This window comes from Corella eumyota, chromosome 1 (genome assembly GCF_963082875.1).
Source record: "Corella eumyota chromosome 1, kaCorEumy4.1, whole genome shotgun sequence".
NCBI classification, from domain to species: Eukaryota; Metazoa; Chordata; class Ascidiacea; order Phlebobranchia; family Corellidae; genus Corella; species Corella eumyota.
In genome coordinates, this window is record NC_137490.1 from 16,557,711 (window position 1) to 16,575,841 (window position 18,131).

Here is an 18,131-nt window from a genome sequence, read left to right on the forward strand (position 1 = left end):
GTGGTTTGTAACATCGCTAATTATGGTTTTGTTACGAAAGTCATGTAATTTTTTTTTACACTAAATAGTCGTTAAGGTCCATTGTGAAACCTTGTTTAGGCCGAAATATAAGCGTGCGCTTTAACTTAACCAGTGAAGATATTTTTTTAAATTAAAAACTATCAACCGCACGTTGGCGCTTGAAAGGTACAGTCAGCAATTTTATTTTGTACATTTTTTATCGTAATTAATATTGATTCAATTTATATTAAGTTTGGTGACCATGCCATAACGTAGTTAAAATCTTTATGTAAACATTATTACTTTTGGCATGTTTTAAATCATTAAATTGATTTTGTCATTTTTGCCTGTCGCATTGTTGTAATATTAATTGTATATCATATTTATTATTTACTTTTATCAAGCGAAAAACCAAAATAAAAAAAAAATAAAAAATGAGCGATCTAACTATTATGCCGTCCCAGCAAGTTCAATATAGACAAGTGCTCCCATCTCCACTATTACTAAAAAAAAATCCAAACATTAAAAAAGGGGTAAGCAGTCAATTATCAATATTTTTCAGAAACTTATAATACAAACTTTGGAATTTTAAAATATAAAATTTTTTCATAAATGTAGGTAGCTTGGAACTAAAAAATTAGGATCACAAAAAGTATCAAAAGCTGACTTTGCATTATTGATCAAACATCTTTAGTACTAGTTTTTTTTGGACATGAAAGAAAATCATCATCTTCTTTAGAAAAGTAAATATCCAACTTGGTATAAAACTTTTATAGCAGAATAGTTTTTATCTAATGTTAAGGTTATATTGCCAACCCTATGTTTCGAAAGTAAATCAAAACTCACATAGAGTTTATACAATTTTGTTAGATATTTGCGCCTATGCCTACTTAACCAATTTATTTTAAGGTCTTAGTTATGTAATAAAATGTTATTTATAAATAAATATTTAACAAGAAAAAAAATGACAACATGAAACTTAACAAAATGGACAGTAGCGAAAAACATCAGGCTGAATGCTTGAAATTGATGTTTTGACTCTACTACTTTGATATTCTATGACCAAAATATGTATAAATTCTTCTATTGATATAACTAGCCTGGTTTTTGATTTATTTAACCAATTTGTTACAACTTTTAAATATTCGAACAACACTTTAACAAGTTAGCCTATCAAAGATTTATTAAAAAATTTTAAAATTCTTTTAATTTTTCAGGTTAAGGGATATAATGACCTAGCTGTTAAAAGTGGTGGAAATATCGAATGTGGAGATGGTGTTGATGCTTTAAACTTACCAGAACACTGCAAATCAGGATATTATATTTTACCCAATGTTATAACCAGCCTCAATGATAACTGTGCATGTAATCAAGAAGAAATTATTGGCCCTGGTGTCTGCTTATCATCTTTTAAAACAGAGAACAAGGTATGTCCAGTGGTTAAATATTAAACGAAAAAAAAAAGAACAACAACAGATTTTTATTTAAGGTTTTTGCACTTAAGTTCAGTCTAATTAATTGAGAAAAATTATTATAGCAAAACACAAAATCACTTTTTAAAGTTTACATTCCATCATAAAACTAATGTGTACATGCTTAGGCTACATAACAAGAGGCTACCAATTTAATTATGTTAAAATTTTTACAAAAAAATTTTTACAAAAAAAACATGTTAATTTAAAACAAACTTTTTTTTTTGTAAATTGATGTTTTTTTTAAATTAAAATTAAAAACTGGTAAAAGTGAGACATTAAACTATAGTATTTCAGTTTTTTTTTATGCTTTTTTAAAAATTTTAGCATAAATAATAATGCACAGTAGTAAAGAAATGGGTAAGAGTAAAATCCAAATTGAATGTGCATTAAAAGAATTAACATTCCATTTTTTCATAGTTCGGTGATTTAAATTAAGTTTTATTGGACTACTTGTAGGTTTTGTGCTTGGCTTTGTGGCTGTTGTGGTTTTTATACGCTTAATGGTTGGTGTAGGGTTTGTTGAGTAAATGTTAGTTGTTCGCTAAGAAAAAACATTCCATAATAGAATTTTTACTTAAATAATAAATTTTACAAATTATTATTAATTTAAATTGCCATTTTTGATAAAAATTTACCATTAATTTTTGTTAGCCAACAAAAAAGTGTTAGCCAACAGTTTTAAAGTTTACTGCTATGCAAAAAAAACATTACCACTTTTCTTAACTTACCAGACAAGTTGAAGCAAATGTGAAATGTGTCATTGTTGTATATTCATTCTGTGCATTCTCAGTCTGTTCAGTGTCCAGATTCAAAGTAGTATGTATGGCAGTGTTAGTTGTAGTTGTCGGATCTGTTGGGCTGGTCTCATTTTGGTAAATTCTAAAGAGATAAAAACATATATTTTATACCTATTTATCTGTTATTAAATGTGTTTCTTTTATAAATATAAATACACATTTTACTTTAACAAAAAATGTTTTAAGTGTATTTTTATACCAACTTAGGTATATTTTTCTAAGACTTACTGTAACAGCTACTTGATAAATAACTATATAATTAAGTCCAATAATTTAAGGCGTATTTTGAACAATAGGGCTTTTTATTAAACTAACCTGTCTAAGCATCTTCTGCGGCACGAGGGTTTCCAGTTTGTGTACTTGCCAAAACATTTTAAACACTTGGTATTTCTTCTGAAATGATCAGCTGGGCAATAACCCGGTTCAATCACCCCTTTTTCATTCTCCACTAAACACTGTAAAAATGATATAACAACTGCTTATTTGTTATTCTGTATGGCATATATACCAAGACTTAGTTTTTATTTTCTGCTTTTTTTCAATGACATAAACTTATTTTTAGTAAACTAGCTAAACAGAAATTACCTTAACTCTGCTGCAGTAACCATATTTTATAATTCCAGCTAATACAATAAGAACTATACCCAACTTCATGTTAACATAAATCTAGCTAATGGGTCTTTTCATTCACTTTAAAACAAAGAAGCAGGGAATGAATTCCCTGAATGAACTTTTTTTCCCTATAATTATTTTAGGGTTTTTCCCTTTTATCTCCCCCTCCCATTTTATTTTTTTTAAATTGAACTTAGCCATTGAAAAAGGGCAACAAACATAAAAGGTTAAAATATTAAATATGTATTTAATAAATAAACTTAACAAGATGTAATACACATAAATTTACGGCCAGATCAAATAATATAAAGTATATACATTTTTTGATTTTTTTTTTAATCATGCCTATAAACTTTAAGTTTTTTTTATATTACAGGTAATTTCGCGACCTAAAAATGTGAAATATGAACTTTGTGCAACGCTCTGGACCCAAAATTTGTCAAAAGCTCATTGAGTAGCACGTTAATTCAATTTTAGGTAGGTGACTGTCTTTGTAATATTATTAAACTTTGTTTGCACACTCACAAAGCAGTGGCGCAATCGTTGATTTTATTTGTTTAACAAGTTGGGAGATCTTGTATTAGTCGTAACAAACTTTCTTTGTCATTTTAAAAATATTTAAACATTGTACTGTTTTGACTAATGGACTAGCTGATAAACTAAAACTTTTGTTTTTAAAAAACTATAATTTTATATGTGTAGCTTTATAAATTAGAAATCATTTTCTTCAAATATTTAAAATAACTTTCCACACCATGCCATAATAGCATGGAAATTTTTAAAAATTTTTATCACAGACCTTACTTCGCCTTGCATAACTACTTAAGATAGCGTAATATTTTGTTTGGTTCATCAGTGAATTACTGAATATAATATATAACTTTCGTCATCAGTGAATTACTGAATATAATATATAACTTACCTTTTTTTGTCAAGGAACTATATGGACTAACTGCTGGCTAGTAAGGGACTTACGTATGCCGTTTGGTGGGATGAAATTATCCGGAATGGGACGGGAAAGTGCCAAGGATTCGCATGAATTCTTTACCGAGGCGAAATGTATTTGTATTAAATACTAAACCATGGTGAACAAATTTAGAGACTGTGTACCTTTAATTATAACTCAATAAAATGTATGGTGTAATTTGTGCAGGGTTTTAATTAGTCAAATATAACTTGGGGGAAAAAATTTTTATAGTCATTATTAAACATTGGGTTAGGTGTTTTATATTCTAGGTTGACTTTTTGTTAGTTAAATTTCAATTTAGTGTATTTTTCGCTTTAATAGTATACTACTCTATATTACTAAAGTTGATTTATTATTCGTCGGATATAGCCAACTAACAAAGTGTGCGTAGTCTCTTTAGATTAGCGGTATAGTTTCTAATTATATAACAAGCTTTTTATTTAACACTTATTTAACTCGCAATAACAAAGAGTACTTAACAGTTACACAATTTATCATGTCAGCAATCACTTTTTTGCATTCTTTTATACTGGTTTTTAAAAAAAAGTGTGTGTTTTACGTTCGAAAAATTATATAAATACGTTCATATGTATTACTTATGCAATTTTCTTCAAGTTCGTAATTACCTACATCGCCAATAAATCTGCAATAACAGTAAACTGTTTTTGTTATACAAGTTATGAAAGAAATTCTCATTAAGTATTTTAAAGGTAATCCAAACGTTATTTAATAGCGCTAATTGGGGTTTTGTAACAAATGTCAAGTAATTTATGGAAGTATGATAATATTTTATTTAAGCTAATTAATGTTTTAAGTCGCATTAAAAAAACCTCTTTAGACCAACATATAAGCATGCGCTTAAACTGCACCCAGCCAATGATTATAAAAAAACAATGATTATGGTTTTATGACCATTGACCCAACTAATTTATTTTACCTTTTTTAAAATATAATTTTAATCGCATGTTGGCGCTTTAGAGTTAACAGTCAGCTGTGAACTGACTGATCAACAGTCATCGACGTAGCATATAGTTGTATAACGAAAAACTTATTATATTTTTCTTAGTAAATTTAGCTTGCCTAAGATGATAATAAAATTATTTAAGTAAATTAGTATTAAAATAATTCTAGTGCTTAAGACTACAGTGTTAAACTAAACGGTAGATTTAAACGTATAAATTTTTTATTTGATTAGGTTAAGAAGGTTAAAAGTAAATTAAAGAATTTGTAAATAAAACAAAATGAGTGATCTAACTGTTCATGCCGTCCCAGCAAGTTCGATACAAACAAGTGCTCCCAAATCCACTATCACTAAAAAGAGAAATCCAAAACCTAAAAAAGGGGTAAGCAGCCAATTACCAATATTTTTCAGAAAACTTGTATTACAAACTTTGATTTAAAAAAAATTATTTTAAACTTTAATTTTCATAAATGTAGCTTGGAACCAAAAAACTAGGATCACAGAAAGTATCGAAAGCTGACTTTGCGCTATTGGAAAAAAATGCTGAGGAAGCAGATCAGACATCTTTAAACCCGAACCTTGGACATGAAAGAAAATCATCATCTTCTATAGAAAAGTAAATATCTAACCTGGTTTAAAATTTAAAATATCTAACCTGGTTTAAAACAGAATTGTTTTTATCTCGTTTTTAATCTATATTGTCAGTTTTTTGAATTAAGAATAAATCAAAACCCAAAAACTAAAAGAGTTAAATAAAATTTATACAATTTTGTTAGATATTGGCACCTAAATTTTTAATTTAAATTTGTTTGGCTGAGATGAATAATTATGATTTTTATAGCCCACCTAACATGATCAATTTATTTTAAGGTGTTAGTTACAGTACTTGTGTTATTTATAAGAATGTGCTAACTTTTTTATTAATATATTTTCGCAGTACTGAGTCACTAAGGTTAGCTTACCAGGATATATCAAACAAGGAAAAAAATGACAACATGAAACTTAACAAAATGGACAGTAGCAAAAAACATCAGGCTGAACGCTTAGGAATGGGCATGGGAAAAACAGAGTAATTTAATTAAAACTTTGTTATTTTATTTAAGATTTAATAAATGTTATTGCAATATTCAATGCGGTACACTTTAAACTTTATTAATAGTTTGATTTTTTTCAATCTTAAAATCCCGATTTGTTTTTAAAAGCAGTTCAACAAACTGTAAAATTAATTACTTCCTTTCAGAAATCAGAAAAAAAAAATCATTTTACCTATTGAAAAAAATCATTTTACCTACTGTGTAAGAGTACTGTAGTTGACTAAAATCACATTTAAGTGTTACATATGCAGTAGGAAAATCTATTTTTTTAATGTTAACCACAAAAAATTTTTTTTAAATATTTTATCATTGTAAGGGCAGTAGGGAATAATTGTATATATAAGAAATTGTGTTCTCATAAAACTTTTATTAATTTAGAAAAATTTAAAACAACTTTATGTTTATATTTAACAGGGATGTATCACATATGTTAAGCATGGTGACAATCGACCAAATAAATCCAACAAAATCTTCAAGAAAAGGAAGATACAAACATGATGAAGATACTTTTTATGATTCTTTTTCTTCTAGGTAATTCAAATTCTATAAAATAATTTGTTTATTTAGATTATTAGACGTTAGCAGATTAACCTTTTATGTTTTTGATATTTTGTTTGATGTTTGCAACCAAATTTGTAAACTGACTGCAAGATTGAAAAAGTTGTTTATTTAAAATTGTACAGCTATAAAGCAACACTTTTATTTGCTTCTTTATTGTTTTACTATCAAACTCGTTGACCTTAATTTTATACTTAAGAAGGTAGTATTTATAACACACAATAAAATATTTTTTTTGTTATGTATGGTAGGCTACTAACAAAAATTAAACGTTTTAAATTTAAATTAGAAAAATTTTAAATTTAAATCTTGTACTATTTATTTTTAAATTATTAAATTTTAAACTGCATGATTAGAAGTCGAAAAAATCGGTGGGAGGAAAGTGAGAGTGACTCAGACTCGGACATTAAATCAACATCTAAAAGATCCGATTTCTCCTACTCGGAGGGCTCTAAAGTCGATCACAAAGTTCCTTCTTACAGCTCAATAACTCCAATTGAATCACACATGAATTCAGGAAACAATGTCTTTCTATCCTCTACCAAAACCGCTGAACCTAAAAACAATAGGCATAGAAAGTAGGTTTGAATATTTTTATACTTAATTATCCATTAATAAATGTACTACTTATCTTTTTGTATGAGCAAGGCACTTGGAACCCTTTTGTTGTATGATTTAGTTAACTTTGAATTTATTATAATCATATAGAGTGCTAAGGCCTATTTTTTTTTAAACTTTTATAAGACTTAATAATATCATAGGTCATTTAATTAACAGTATAATTAACTACCTAATATGCTCAAATGTCTAATTGCATCATATAACCATACAACCTACACATAATTTTTTTATATACACCTTGTGTTTTTTTTTATTAAATAGAATATGTCAGGTTAGATTGTTCCATATTATTTGCATTGTTGATTTTATTTGAAATTTGTTAAAAGTCATATATATGTCAATAAAACAGCATTCAAAAAAACATTTGTTTTCGTTTTTTTCTTTGTGTAAACTAACTAATTGGTCAGAGTCAAATCATGTAATTTAAATTGGACTTTGAGCTGTTTTATTTACATAGAACTTGACCTTTGTATGGCATATATCTCTTATGCTTTAAATATTTTTGTTACTACTTGCATTAGAAATGTTTTTTGAAAAGTTTAAAATTTTCTTTAAAATTTAATGGCAAACTATTTTAATTTATGATAAGAAAATGGTAGGTGAAACTTGATTTTTACTAAAAAAAATGTTTTTGTTTATTTAACAGCGTTAAAGCAACTTCTAAAAATGAGGAATCATTTGGGGAAAAATATAAAGGTGCAAAATCGATTTCTTCTGATATGCTGTTTGGAGACAACAGCGAAAACGTAAATTGCAATTTTTTTTTGGTTCTAAACTTATTTACATTTTGGTTTAATTTTTGAATAAAATTTTTTTTTAATTTAATTAAAGTCACTACTAAATCAGTGTGGAATATGCTTTTTAGTTAAAGTGTTATTAAAAAAATTTTTTTTTGTTTCTATCATTTAGAAATAATCTTCGAAACTAAATTCCCACTAAAAAATGTTTCTAGTATTCTAACCAAGCTAACATGCGAAGGTTTGAGGGTAGTAGCTCGATATCGAGTGATGATTTTTATGGGAGGGACACACGATCAACAAACCATGTCCCTGGGGTAGGTGAGGTAAGAGATGGGGTAAAAGAAGGGGTCAGAAGTGTTGCCGGAAAATTATCGTCTTTGGCTTCAGGGATTGCTAACACTATTCAGGTTAGTTTTAAAAATTTTTAAAATACTTTATGGTTAAAAATTAGTAAAATTTTTTTTTAGATTAATAAATATATGTAGCGGCATTTTAGAATGTAGATTAGAAATATAAACTTAGAAGTTTTCTTTTGTTAGTTTAGTAATGGTAAAAAAAATCCAATTGGTTACTCAAATAATGTTTTCGTATTAAATGTTGTACTGGTTTAAAAGTACAAGGGTGTTACTGATGTTTAAGTACCTTACTATTTCAACATTTAAAATAAACAAGCTTTAAATTTATTATCACAGGACCGCTATGGTTAATCTTTTGCAGTACGTGTTCTACTACTACCCAGCATGCAGTTTAAAACATTGCAATTAGTATACTGTCTCTAGTACTGCTTTTTTTCTGCAATTTAGTGTTTAAAAATGGTGAGGTGATACAGTTTTTTTGTTTTAAATTTGGTGGTTGTACTGTTTAAATGAAATTAAGATTTATTTATTTAAGTTTATTTTTTTGTTACCTGTTTGGTTGTTGTGTAAATGAACTTTATTTTATGCATTGTTTTTTTGAGAGGTCAAACAGTGTTTGTTAAAGCCTTATTGTAGTTCCTTTATTAAAATTCATACAGTTGTTATTCTTTAAAAGAGAAAAAAAGATGTTTATTATATCTGTTGCTTTGATATAATACAAGTTTTTCAGAGATTAAAATGAGTGTTTTATTGTAAGTTGCAAAGGGTGCATTGCAAATTCTTTTTAAATTATTTAAAAAAAATTGTGATTACGTTGAAAAAGTTCAAATGGAAATTTTATTTAATTTTATTATTCCCAATTCATATTTACACAAAATTTTATTTCTTTAACTTTTTTGCCGGTCAGTTCTTTATGTGAACACAGTTATTGTGAAATCGGTATTCGGCCCCAATATAACACAGTATACCACATATCAATGTACCAATCAACAAATAAAGTTTAAAGATCAAGCATACTGATGCACTGAGAGCGAATCCGATAAATATTCCGCACGCCGCCCAGAAGTTCCATAAACTAAATGCTGCCGCTGTATTACGTGGAAAGTACTTCGCATAAGTACCTGGGAAAAAATATTGTTAAATAAATAGTTTGTAAAATGATATTTTATTTTACCACTTACTGTTAATTAGTGGCTCCCATAATCCAGCGTTAAAGCCAAGCAAAATTGCCATTACGTATACTGAAATCAAATCATTTTGATCAGGAGTCCATTTAAAAGTCCTGCAAAAGTACATAAGGTTAGACAAAACGCAAAATCCCATACGTTTTTTTATTATCATATTTAAAGACAATTTAAGTGTGAAAACAATATACTTTAATAACTAACAAGCTAGTTAACGTTTTAACAGAAATCCCAAATTTACCAAATATAGTTAGCAATGTCGATTATCGCAGCAACCATGTACAATAAATGCGGTCCGGATTTCGGCATAACTTTCCCCAATAAAAAAGATGACGTCATACTCGATGTGCCGAAAACTATCATAACCAATCCAACCTGAAACATTTTGTTCATGATTAAAAAAATTAAAATCTTATATTTTAAATTACGGCTAAAATATATATTTTCTCATTCAATGGTAATAGAATTAATATAACTTACGCTAGACACACCCATTGTGCATGATATAAACGCTCTGGTAAACTCGGATAAGCAGTAAGAGAGAAACACTCCAAAATAAAGCGAAATTGGGGATATTAAAAGTTGTTGAATTGATATCATTTGCTTAAATACTGCAGAAAGACTCTTAATAACTTTTGGACGATTTTCAGGTTTACGTTTTTGGCCGTTGTTATTTTCAAGTGAAGTTTCAATAAGAAATGGGTTCGTTTTGTTATTTGCATTAGGAAATCCATATCGACTTTTGAAAGATCCATTTTCTAACAAAAAAACAAACTTTTTACTACTTTTTTACACGTCTTAAACTTTCGGTTGGTCCAATTAATGTTAAGTGATAAAAGTATATTTTGTAAAGGCATAACACCAAATCGTACAATGACGTATAGGAAAACGATAAATAAACAAGTTAATTTTACAAACCTTTTCGTTGTTGCTTTTTGTTGATGCTTTGGGTTTGACGTGGCATGGGATCCAAAAGGTAATAATGTATAAGCATGGCTGTAATATGCATCACAATAAATCCGCCAAATAATAAATAAACACCTAGCGTATTCTTAACAGTATATCGGGACAACTCTGAGGTGGGCATGTTGTCCATTCGAACCTTAAATACGCGTTCAAGATAAACACAAACGGATAGGAAATTACTTTGTTTATAGTCAAATAAAAATTGTGTTTGGGTTAATACGAGTTCTAAAGCTTAAATGATACTAAATTATGTGTTTAGAGTTGGTGTTATTATTTCCCACCATAACTGAAGAGTTTTGTTATTAATACTTTGTAAATAGCGATTTTAAATCCGTTTTACCGTCATCCGCAGATTTTATATGACGTAATGATCTTAATTACGTAATATTTACCACACATTCAGCGATTCCACACATGCTCATGTCAGTAAAATTCTTTGCGGAAAACTCATTGGTTTCGTTAAGATATGTTATATTTAAAGATTCGGTACCCATTAGAAATGACCGATCTCCCAATGCCACAAAAGACAGCACATTTCCAACAACCTGTATACATACTTGTTACATTAGCATAGCATTTTTAACAAACTTACTTGTTTAAATAAATTTAAGCTGTTTATTTAACCTGACTAGCTTTGACAATCGAAAAATATCTTCCAAAGAACCGACTTAGAATCGCGCTTTTGCCTTTCGGTATGTTGTTCACATAAGATTCGTTTGCGTGTTTTTTCCTATTCACCCAAGCCATAGCCGAATCGGCGGGTGACGTCACAGAACTTAGGTTCATTCCTCCGTATGTTGACACGGAATTTGCGTGTTCCGGATTGTGCGATGACGTCATGTATGACGTAATCGAAAAGGTGGCCTGCGATTGTTTTAACTGCTTGAGTTTCCAGTATTTTTCACCGTAGTAAGTCACTAGTACAGACATGGAGGCCCAGCAGCAAGCTTCGCCGAAGCCCAAAATCACAGCTGATGGAATGAGAGTGTAAAAACCTTTAAAACATCAACATCTGTTTTACATATTCGGTTAAACAGGCGATATATTTAGGAATGAAATTGATATTACTTAGGAAAAACCGCTTTTCAAATATCTGCAAAATTGCCACGCTATTTTATATATACAAGTCAGTACATAATTTTAGGTGTGTATATAGCTATGAAGCATACTTGGGTAGAAATTTGCCGCACAATATATCAGGTAAGTCATTTCACTTATAATCAACGAGGTCTTTGCTCCAAAATAATCAATCGCAATTGGTGTCAAAAATAAGGCCCACAAAACGGAAGACACATAACCAACGGTAAGGCCAATTGTCCCGAGACTATCTCGTATATTAATACTGCTTTGAAGATTGATTAAACCTAAAGCATTAAAACAATAAATGTATGTGGCGTATGATATTAATATGTTTTAATATAAAACTATATATTTAACATTTGAACACCTGCTAAGAATTAGAAAAAAAATTTCATATTAAAACAATGATAAGTTGATTTAAAATGTTTGTGTTTAATATAGTCTAACTGTTTTTACCGTAATAAGCTGATATATTTAAAAGTATTCCTAAAGAAGCAATATGAAGTTGTCTGTATATCTTATATCCCGTATCTTCTATCGGCGCTGCGTTTTCCGTGTTCTTTTCTGAAATTTTGTTTTTAATTACGACTAGTAAAAATAATGAAATTTAATACATAAATTTAACTTAGTCGTCGTTTTAATATTTACCCTTCTTCGGTTCAATACTTATTTGACGTGGCCGAAAGTATTTCAAGTACGGACTTGTCCGTTCCGTATTTTCGTTAATATCCACATCCATGTTATTTAACAAAATATTTTAACTAAGTTCGATTAAACTAATTTTATAAATAAAATGAAAAAATTTTGTAAATAAAATTTCCTACAAATGCTGATTTTGTTTAAGACGGCTTATTTGCTAATTACTGATTAAAAATAATTATAGCTGCTTTTATTGACAGGACTGACATATCGATTATTGCCATGTATTCGACACATTACTTACTATAGGTTTTAGAATGAGAATATGCTCAATTTTTTTTTTAAATAGTTTTAATGTTGTGTTTATATTTGATCGGGAAATGTAAACGACAAAGAAGTTTGATTTCCTATTTTCTTAATCGCTGTCGTACGTCAAGAAATGTTTATGCTGACTTGGTTTATGTTTTAGCTCAAACGTGTAAAATCAATTTAACAAATCTAACATTAAAAAAATGTGGGTAAAAATATATATTTTATGTTTATCGAATTTCATTAATTTTACATACGTAAGTTTTTATGTACCAAATACAATGCAAAAAAGAAAAAGAAAAATTATTTTTATTTTGGTTCCACACTATTGACTTTTCGGTTTTAAGAAAAAATGTAAACAACGAACATGTTATCACATCAGTTCTTTTTAGTTAAAAAAAATGCAATCAAAGTTGTACTTGAAAAAGAAACAAATCAAAGTACAAAACAAAACGACAGAAATGTACAAAACTTAATATTACGAAGTATTTGTTATTATGGATTACTACAAATGACAATGCTGAAGTAATAGTAACTAATAAAAACTCTCTATAATTATGTTTTTAATCAAATGACAGTAATTTGTTTTACTTACTGCATATCACATTTAAAAAACTGTATTTAAAATTCTAAATTATTACATAAAAAATATATTTTGAAATATTTTGACTAAAATATTTAAGCAGTAAAAAAGAAAGAATTTTTATTCATTAAAAAAAACATAAAAACCGTGTGTTTATCAAAGCGTACCTGAGCACTTGTATAACTCGTGTATCACTTTGCCGATGGCGACCTTACGAACTACTTGGTTGGCTGGCAATAGCAAATACAACAAAAAATTTGAAAAAATTTTTTTTTTTTAAATTTAATAAAATAATTATTTTATTATAATCGCCCCATATAAACACACCCTTTTTACAAAACGTTAATATCTACTTGAGTTATGACAAATTTATCAAATTTATGCAAAATCGTGAAATTTCATATTTCACATTTTTTTGAAACATTATTGGTGTAACTAAGATTAAAAATAAAACATTTTTTGTAAATATTTATTAGATCAAAAATTAGTACACTTTTTATTTCTACTAATTTACATTAAAAATATAATAATAAAATATTACTTTACTTTTACAGGTTTTTAACACGAAAACAGTGCTTTAAGACAAATTTGAAACTGCCTGTTGTTAAACATATCGATTATTTTTTTCACATAAATAAATTCATGCATTCATGTTTTTTTGTTTAATTTCTAAACTCATTGTTTAATTTCTTTATATTAAAACAAATTGGTTCGTTGATTGGTCACGTGACAGTAATTAGTTTATTTAAAGAAGTTAATTGGAATATTTAAAATTATATTTTGTTATTTAACTTAATGCAAAGTTACTGACGCCAGCTGGTTTCGAACCCAAGTAAATGGATTTAAACGCAAACACCCTAACCATTTTACCATTACGACATCACAATCAGGTGTTGCATTTTTACGTACATAAAAATTAATTTTGTATTTTATTAGACGCGCATTGGCCTAACTAACATTCAAGATAAAACATTTCGCAAAAATTTTCAGTAAAACAAAAGTTTGAGGTAATTTTTATTTTGGGTTTATTAAGGTCACGTCATATTTTTGGCCTATTGCATACAAATTTAAAAAAAAAAAATAAAAAATTTTAAATCGAAAAATAATTGTTGTGTTAGAACCGCACAGGTCAAATTACTGTGTTTACAAAATATTTTTCGAAAATATTAGTATTCATAAAAGTTATGAAACTTTTATTAAAAATTTTTGAAATCTTAAAACCTAAAATTTTGTATTTTATTAGACGCGCATTGGCCTAACTAACATACATGATAAAACGTTTCGCAAAAATTTGCAGTAAAACAAAAGTTTGAGGTAATTTTTATTTTGGGTTTATTTAGGTCACGTGATATTTTTGGCTAATGATATTGCATACAAATTTAAAAAAAATAAATAAAAAATTTTAAATCAAAAAATAATTGTTGTGTTAGAACCGCACAGGTCCAATTACCGTGTTTACAAAATATTTTTCGAAAATATTGATATTCATAAAAGTTATGAAACTTTTATTAAAAATTTATGAAATCTCAAAATCTGAAATTTTATATTTAATTAGGCGCGCATTGGCCTAACTAACATTCAAGATAAAACATTTTGCAAAAATTTTGAGTAGAACAAAAGTTTGAGATAATTTTTATTTTGGGTTTAATTAGGTCACGTGATATTTTTGGCCAATGATATTGCATACAAATTTTTTGAAAAAAAATAAAAAATTTTAAATCAAAAAATAATTGTTGTGTTAGAACCGCACAGGTCAAATTACTGTGTTTACAAAATATTTTTTGAAAATATTAATATTCATAAAAGTTATGAAACTTTTATTAAAAATTTATGAAATCTCAAAACCTAAAATTTTGTATTTTATTAGACGCGCATTGGCCTAACTAACATTCAAGATAAAACATTTCGCAAAAATTTTTAGTAAAACAAAAGTTTGAGGTAATTTTTATTTTGGTTTTCATTAGGTCACGTGATATTTTTGGCCAATGAGATTGCATACAAATTTTTTGAAAAAAAATAAAAAATTTTAAATCGAAAAATAATTGTTGTGTTAGAACCGCACAGGTCAAATTACTGTGTTTACAAAATATTTTTCGAAAATATTAGTATTCATAAAAGTTATGAAACTTTTATTAAAAATTTTTGAAATCTTAAAACCTAAAATTTTGTATTTTATTAGACGCGCATTGGCCTAACTAACATACATGATAAAACGTTTCGCAAAAATTTGCAGTAAAACAAAAGTTTGAGGTAATTTTTATTTTGGGTTTATTTAGGTCACGTGATATTTTTGGCCAATGATATTGCATACAAATTTAAAAAAAAAAAATAAAAAATTTTAAATCAAAAAATAATTGTTGTGTTAGAACCGCACAGGTCAAATTACTGTGTTTACAAAATATTTTTCGAAAATATTAATATTCATAAAAGTTATGAAACTTTTATTAAAAATTTATGAAATCTTAAAACCTAAAATTTTGTATTTTATTAGACGCGCCTTGGCCTAACTAACATTCAAGATAAAACATTTCGCAAAAATTTTCAGTAAAACAAAATTTTGAGGTAATTTTTATTTTGGGTTTAATTAGGTCACGTGATATATTTGGCCAATGATATTGCATACAAATTTTTTGAAAAAAAATAAAAAATTTTAAATCAAAAAATAATTGTTGTGTTAGAACCGCACAGGTCAAATTACTGTGTTTACAAAATATTTTTCGAAAATATTAATATTCATAAAAGTTATAAAACTTTTATTAAAAATTTATGAAATCTTAAAACCTAAAATTTTGTATTTTATTAGACGCGCATTGGCCTAACTAACATTCAAGATAGAACATTTTGCAAAAATTTTGAGTAGAACAAAAGTTTGAGATAATTTTTATTTTGGGTTTAATTAGGTCACGTGATATTTTTGGCCAATGATATTGCATACAAATTTTTTGAAAAAAAATAAAAAACTTTAAATCGAAAAATAATTGTTGTGTTAGAACCGCACAGGTCAAATTACTGTGTTTACAAAATATTTTTTGAAAATATTAATATTCATAAAAGTTATGAAACTTTTATTAAAAATTTATGAAATCTCAAAACCTAAAATTTTGTATTTTATTAGACGCGCATTGGCCTAACTAACATTCAAGTTAAAACATTTCGCAAAAATTTTCAGTAAAACAAAAGTTTGAGGTAATTTTTATTTTGGGTTTAGTTCGGTCACGTCATATTTTTGGCCAATGATATTGCATACAAATTTAAAAAAAAAAAATTAAAAATTTTAAATCGAAAAATAATTGTTGTGTTAGAACCGCACAGGTCCAATTACCCGTGTTTACAAAATATTTTTCGAAAATATTAATATTCATAAAAGTTATGAAACTTTTATTAAAAATTTATGAAATTTTAAAACCTAAAATTTTGTATTTTATTAGACGCGCATTGGCCTAACTAACATTCAAGATAAAACATTTCGCAAAAATTTTCAGTAAAACAAAAGTTTGAGGTAATTTTTATTTTGGGTTTAATTAGGTCACGTCATATTTTTGGCCAATGATATTGCATACAAATTTTTTGAAAAAAAATAAAAAATTTTAAATCAAAAAATAATTGTTGTGTTAGAACCACACAGGTCCAATTACTGTGTTTACAAAATATTTTTCGAAAATATTAATATTCATAAAAGTTATGAAACTTTTATTAAAAATTTATGAAATCTTAAAACCTAAAATTTTGTATTTTATTAGACGCGCATTGGCCTAACTAACATTCAAGATAAAACATTTCGCAAAAATTTTCAGTAAAACAAAATTTTGAGGTAATTTTTATTTTGGGTTTAATTAGGTCACGTGATATATTTGGCCAATGATATTGCATACAAATTTTTTGAAAAAAAATAAAAAATTTTAAATCAAAAAATAATTGTTGTGTTAGAACCGCACAGGTCAAATTACTGTGTTTACAAAATATTTTTCGAAAATATTAATATTCATAAAAGTTATAAAACTTTTATTAAAAATTTATGAAATCTTAAAACCTAAAATTTTGTATTTTATTAGACGCGCATTGGCCTAACTAACATTCAAGATAGAACATTTTGCAAAAATTTTGAGTAGAACAAAAGTTTGAGATAATTTTTATTTTGGGTTTAATTAGGTCACGTGATATTTTTGGCCAATGATATTGCATACAAATTTTTTGAAAAAAAATAAAAAACTTTAAATCGAAAAATAATTGTTGTGTTAGAACCGCACAGGTCAAATTACTGTGTTTACAAAATATTTTTTGAAAATATTAATATTCATAAAAGTTATGAAACTTTTATTAAAAATTTATGAAATCTCAAAACCTAAAATTTTGTATTTTATTAGACGCGCATTGGCCTAACTAACATTCAAGATAAAACATTTCGCAAAAATTTTTAGTAAAACAAAAGTTTGAGGTAATTTTTATTTTGGTTTTCATTAGGTCACGTGATATTTTTGGCCAATGAGATTGCATACAAATTTTTTGAAAAAAAATAAAAAATTTTAAATCGAAAAATAATTGTTGTGTTAGAACCGCACAAGTCAAATTACTGTGTTTACAAAATATTTTTCGAAAATATTAGTATTCATAAAAGTTATGAAACTTTTATTAAAAATTTTTGAAATCTTAAAACCTAAAATTTTGTATTTTATTAGACGCGCATTGGCCTAACTAACATACATGATAAAACGTTTCGCAAAAATTTGCAGTAAAACAAAAGTTTGAGGTAATTTTTATTTTGGGTTTATTTAGGTCACGTGATATTTTTGGCCAATGATATTGCATACAAATTTAAAAAAAAAAAATAAATAATTTTAAATCAAAAAATAATTGTTGTGTTAGAACCGCACAGGTCAAATTACTGTGTTTACAAAATATTTTTCGAAAATATTAATATTCATAAAAGTTATGAAACTTTTATTAAAAATTTATGAAATCTTAAAACCTAAAATTTTGTATTTTATTAGACGCGCATTGGCCTAACTAACATTCAAGATAAAACATTTCGCAAAAATTTTCAGTAAAACAAAATTTTGAGGTAATTTTTATTTTGGGTTTAATTAGGTCACGTGATATATTTGGCCAATGATATTGCATACAAATTTTTTGAAAAAAAATAAAAAATTTTAAATCAAAAAATAATTGTTGTGTTAGAACCGCACAGGTCA

At 27.0% G+C, this 18,131-nt stretch overlaps 3 protein-coding genes and 1 long non-coding RNA gene across 5 annotated transcripts; 2 read left to right on the plus strand and 2 right to left on the minus strand.

The window, feature by feature from the left end:
• Positions 1–197: 197 nt before the first annotated feature.
• LOC145763776 (uncharacterized) lies at positions 198–3,955 on the plus strand. The gene is made up of 5 exons (XR_014288452.1): positions 198–533; positions 619–743; positions 1,218–1,427; positions 3,261–3,361; positions 3,821–3,955. It is a non-coding gene; the product is annotated as an uncharacterized LOC145763776 (long non-coding RNA).
• Positions 1,236–2,983, minus strand: LOC145763775 (uncharacterized). Its single transcript, XM_082575294.1, has 4 exons — positions 2,858–2,983; positions 2,588–2,727; positions 2,204–2,354; positions 1,236–2,016 (listed from the first exon to the last, which is right to left on the minus strand). Exons 1-4 carry the CDS (start codon positions 2,924–2,926, stop codon positions 1,777–1,779), a joined length of 600 nt encoding a protein of 199 aa, XP_082431420.1. The 5' UTR covers positions 2,927–2,983; the 3' UTR covers positions 1,236–1,776.
• Positions 3,956–5,051: 1,096 nt separating the features above from the next.
• Positions 5,052–8,892, plus strand: LOC145760689 (ADP-ribosylation factor GTPase-activating protein 3-like). 2 transcript variants are annotated; one of them, XM_082574528.1, is made up of 8 exons: positions 5,052–5,194; positions 5,289–5,428; positions 5,750–5,881; positions 6,321–6,437; positions 6,821–7,042; positions 7,732–7,831; positions 8,038–8,232; positions 8,518–8,892. In XM_082574528.1, exons 1-8 carry the CDS (start codon positions 5,093–5,095, stop codon positions 8,530–8,532), a joined length of 1,023 nt encoding a protein of 340 aa, XP_082430654.1. In that variant the 5' UTR covers positions 5,052–5,092; the 3' UTR covers positions 8,533–8,892. The 2 variants fall into 2 exon arrangements, with proteins under 2 accessions (XP_082430654.1, XP_082430655.1); XM_082574529.1 differs by lacking the exon at positions 8,518–8,892 and having other exon boundaries at positions 7,995–8,130.
• Positions 8,893–9,084: 192 nt separating this feature from the next.
• Positions 9,085–12,150, minus strand: LOC145740911 (protein unc-93 homolog A-like). The gene is made up of 10 exons (XM_082558658.1): positions 12,060–12,150; positions 11,868–11,975; positions 11,501–11,695; positions 10,956–11,326; positions 10,724–10,876; positions 10,284–10,467; positions 9,846–10,123; positions 9,607–9,740; positions 9,363–9,463; positions 9,085–9,302 (listed from the first exon to the last, which is right to left on the minus strand). Exons 1-10 carry the CDS (start codon positions 12,148–12,150, stop codon positions 9,085–9,087), a joined length of 1,833 nt encoding a protein of 610 aa, XP_082414784.1.
• Positions 12,151–18,131: the final 5,981 nt, after the last annotated feature.

What these genes read in the sequence shown, in the direction of transcription:
- LOC145763775 (XM_082575294.1), bottom strand. Translation starts at nt 2,926, where the DNA reads ATGAAGTTGGGTATAGTTCTTATTGTATTAGCTGGAATTATAAAATAT. An exon ending in GTTACTGCAGCAGAGTTAAG is followed by an intron (nt 2,728 to 2,857) that starts GTAATTTCTGTT and finishes TCATTTTTACAG; the next exon opens with TGTTTAGTGGAGAATGAAAA. An exon ending in CGCAGAAGATGCTTAGACAG is followed by an intron (nt 2,355 to 2,587) that starts GTTAGTTTAATA and finishes TTATCTCTTTAG; the next exon opens with AATTTACCAAAATGAGACCA.
- LOC145760689 (XM_082574528.1), top strand. Translation starts at nt 5,093, where the DNA reads ATGAGTGATCTAACTGTTCATGCCGTCCCAGCAAGTTCGATACAAACA. An exon ending in AAAAACAATAGGCATAGAAA is followed by an intron (nt 7,043 to 7,731) that starts GTAGGTTTGAAT and finishes TTTATTTAACAG; the next exon opens with CGTTAAAGCAACTTCTAAAA. An exon ending in TTGGAGACAACAGCGAAAAC is followed by an intron (nt 7,832 to 8,037) that starts GTAAATTGCAAT and finishes AAATGTTTCTAG; the next exon opens with TATTCTAACCAAGCTAACAT.
- LOC145740911 (XM_082558658.1), bottom strand. Translation starts at nt 12,150, where the DNA reads ATGGATGTGGATATTAACGAAAATACGGAACGGACAAGTCCGTACTTG. An exon ending in AAATATATCAGCTTATTACG is followed by an intron (nt 11,696 to 11,867) that starts GTAAAAACAGTT and finishes TTAATGCTTTAG; the next exon opens with GTTTAATCAATCTTCAAAGC. An exon ending in TGCGGCAAATTTCTACCCAA is followed by an intron (nt 11,327 to 11,500) that starts GTATGCTTCATA and finishes GATGTTTTAAAG; the next exon opens with GTTTTTACACTCTCATTCCA.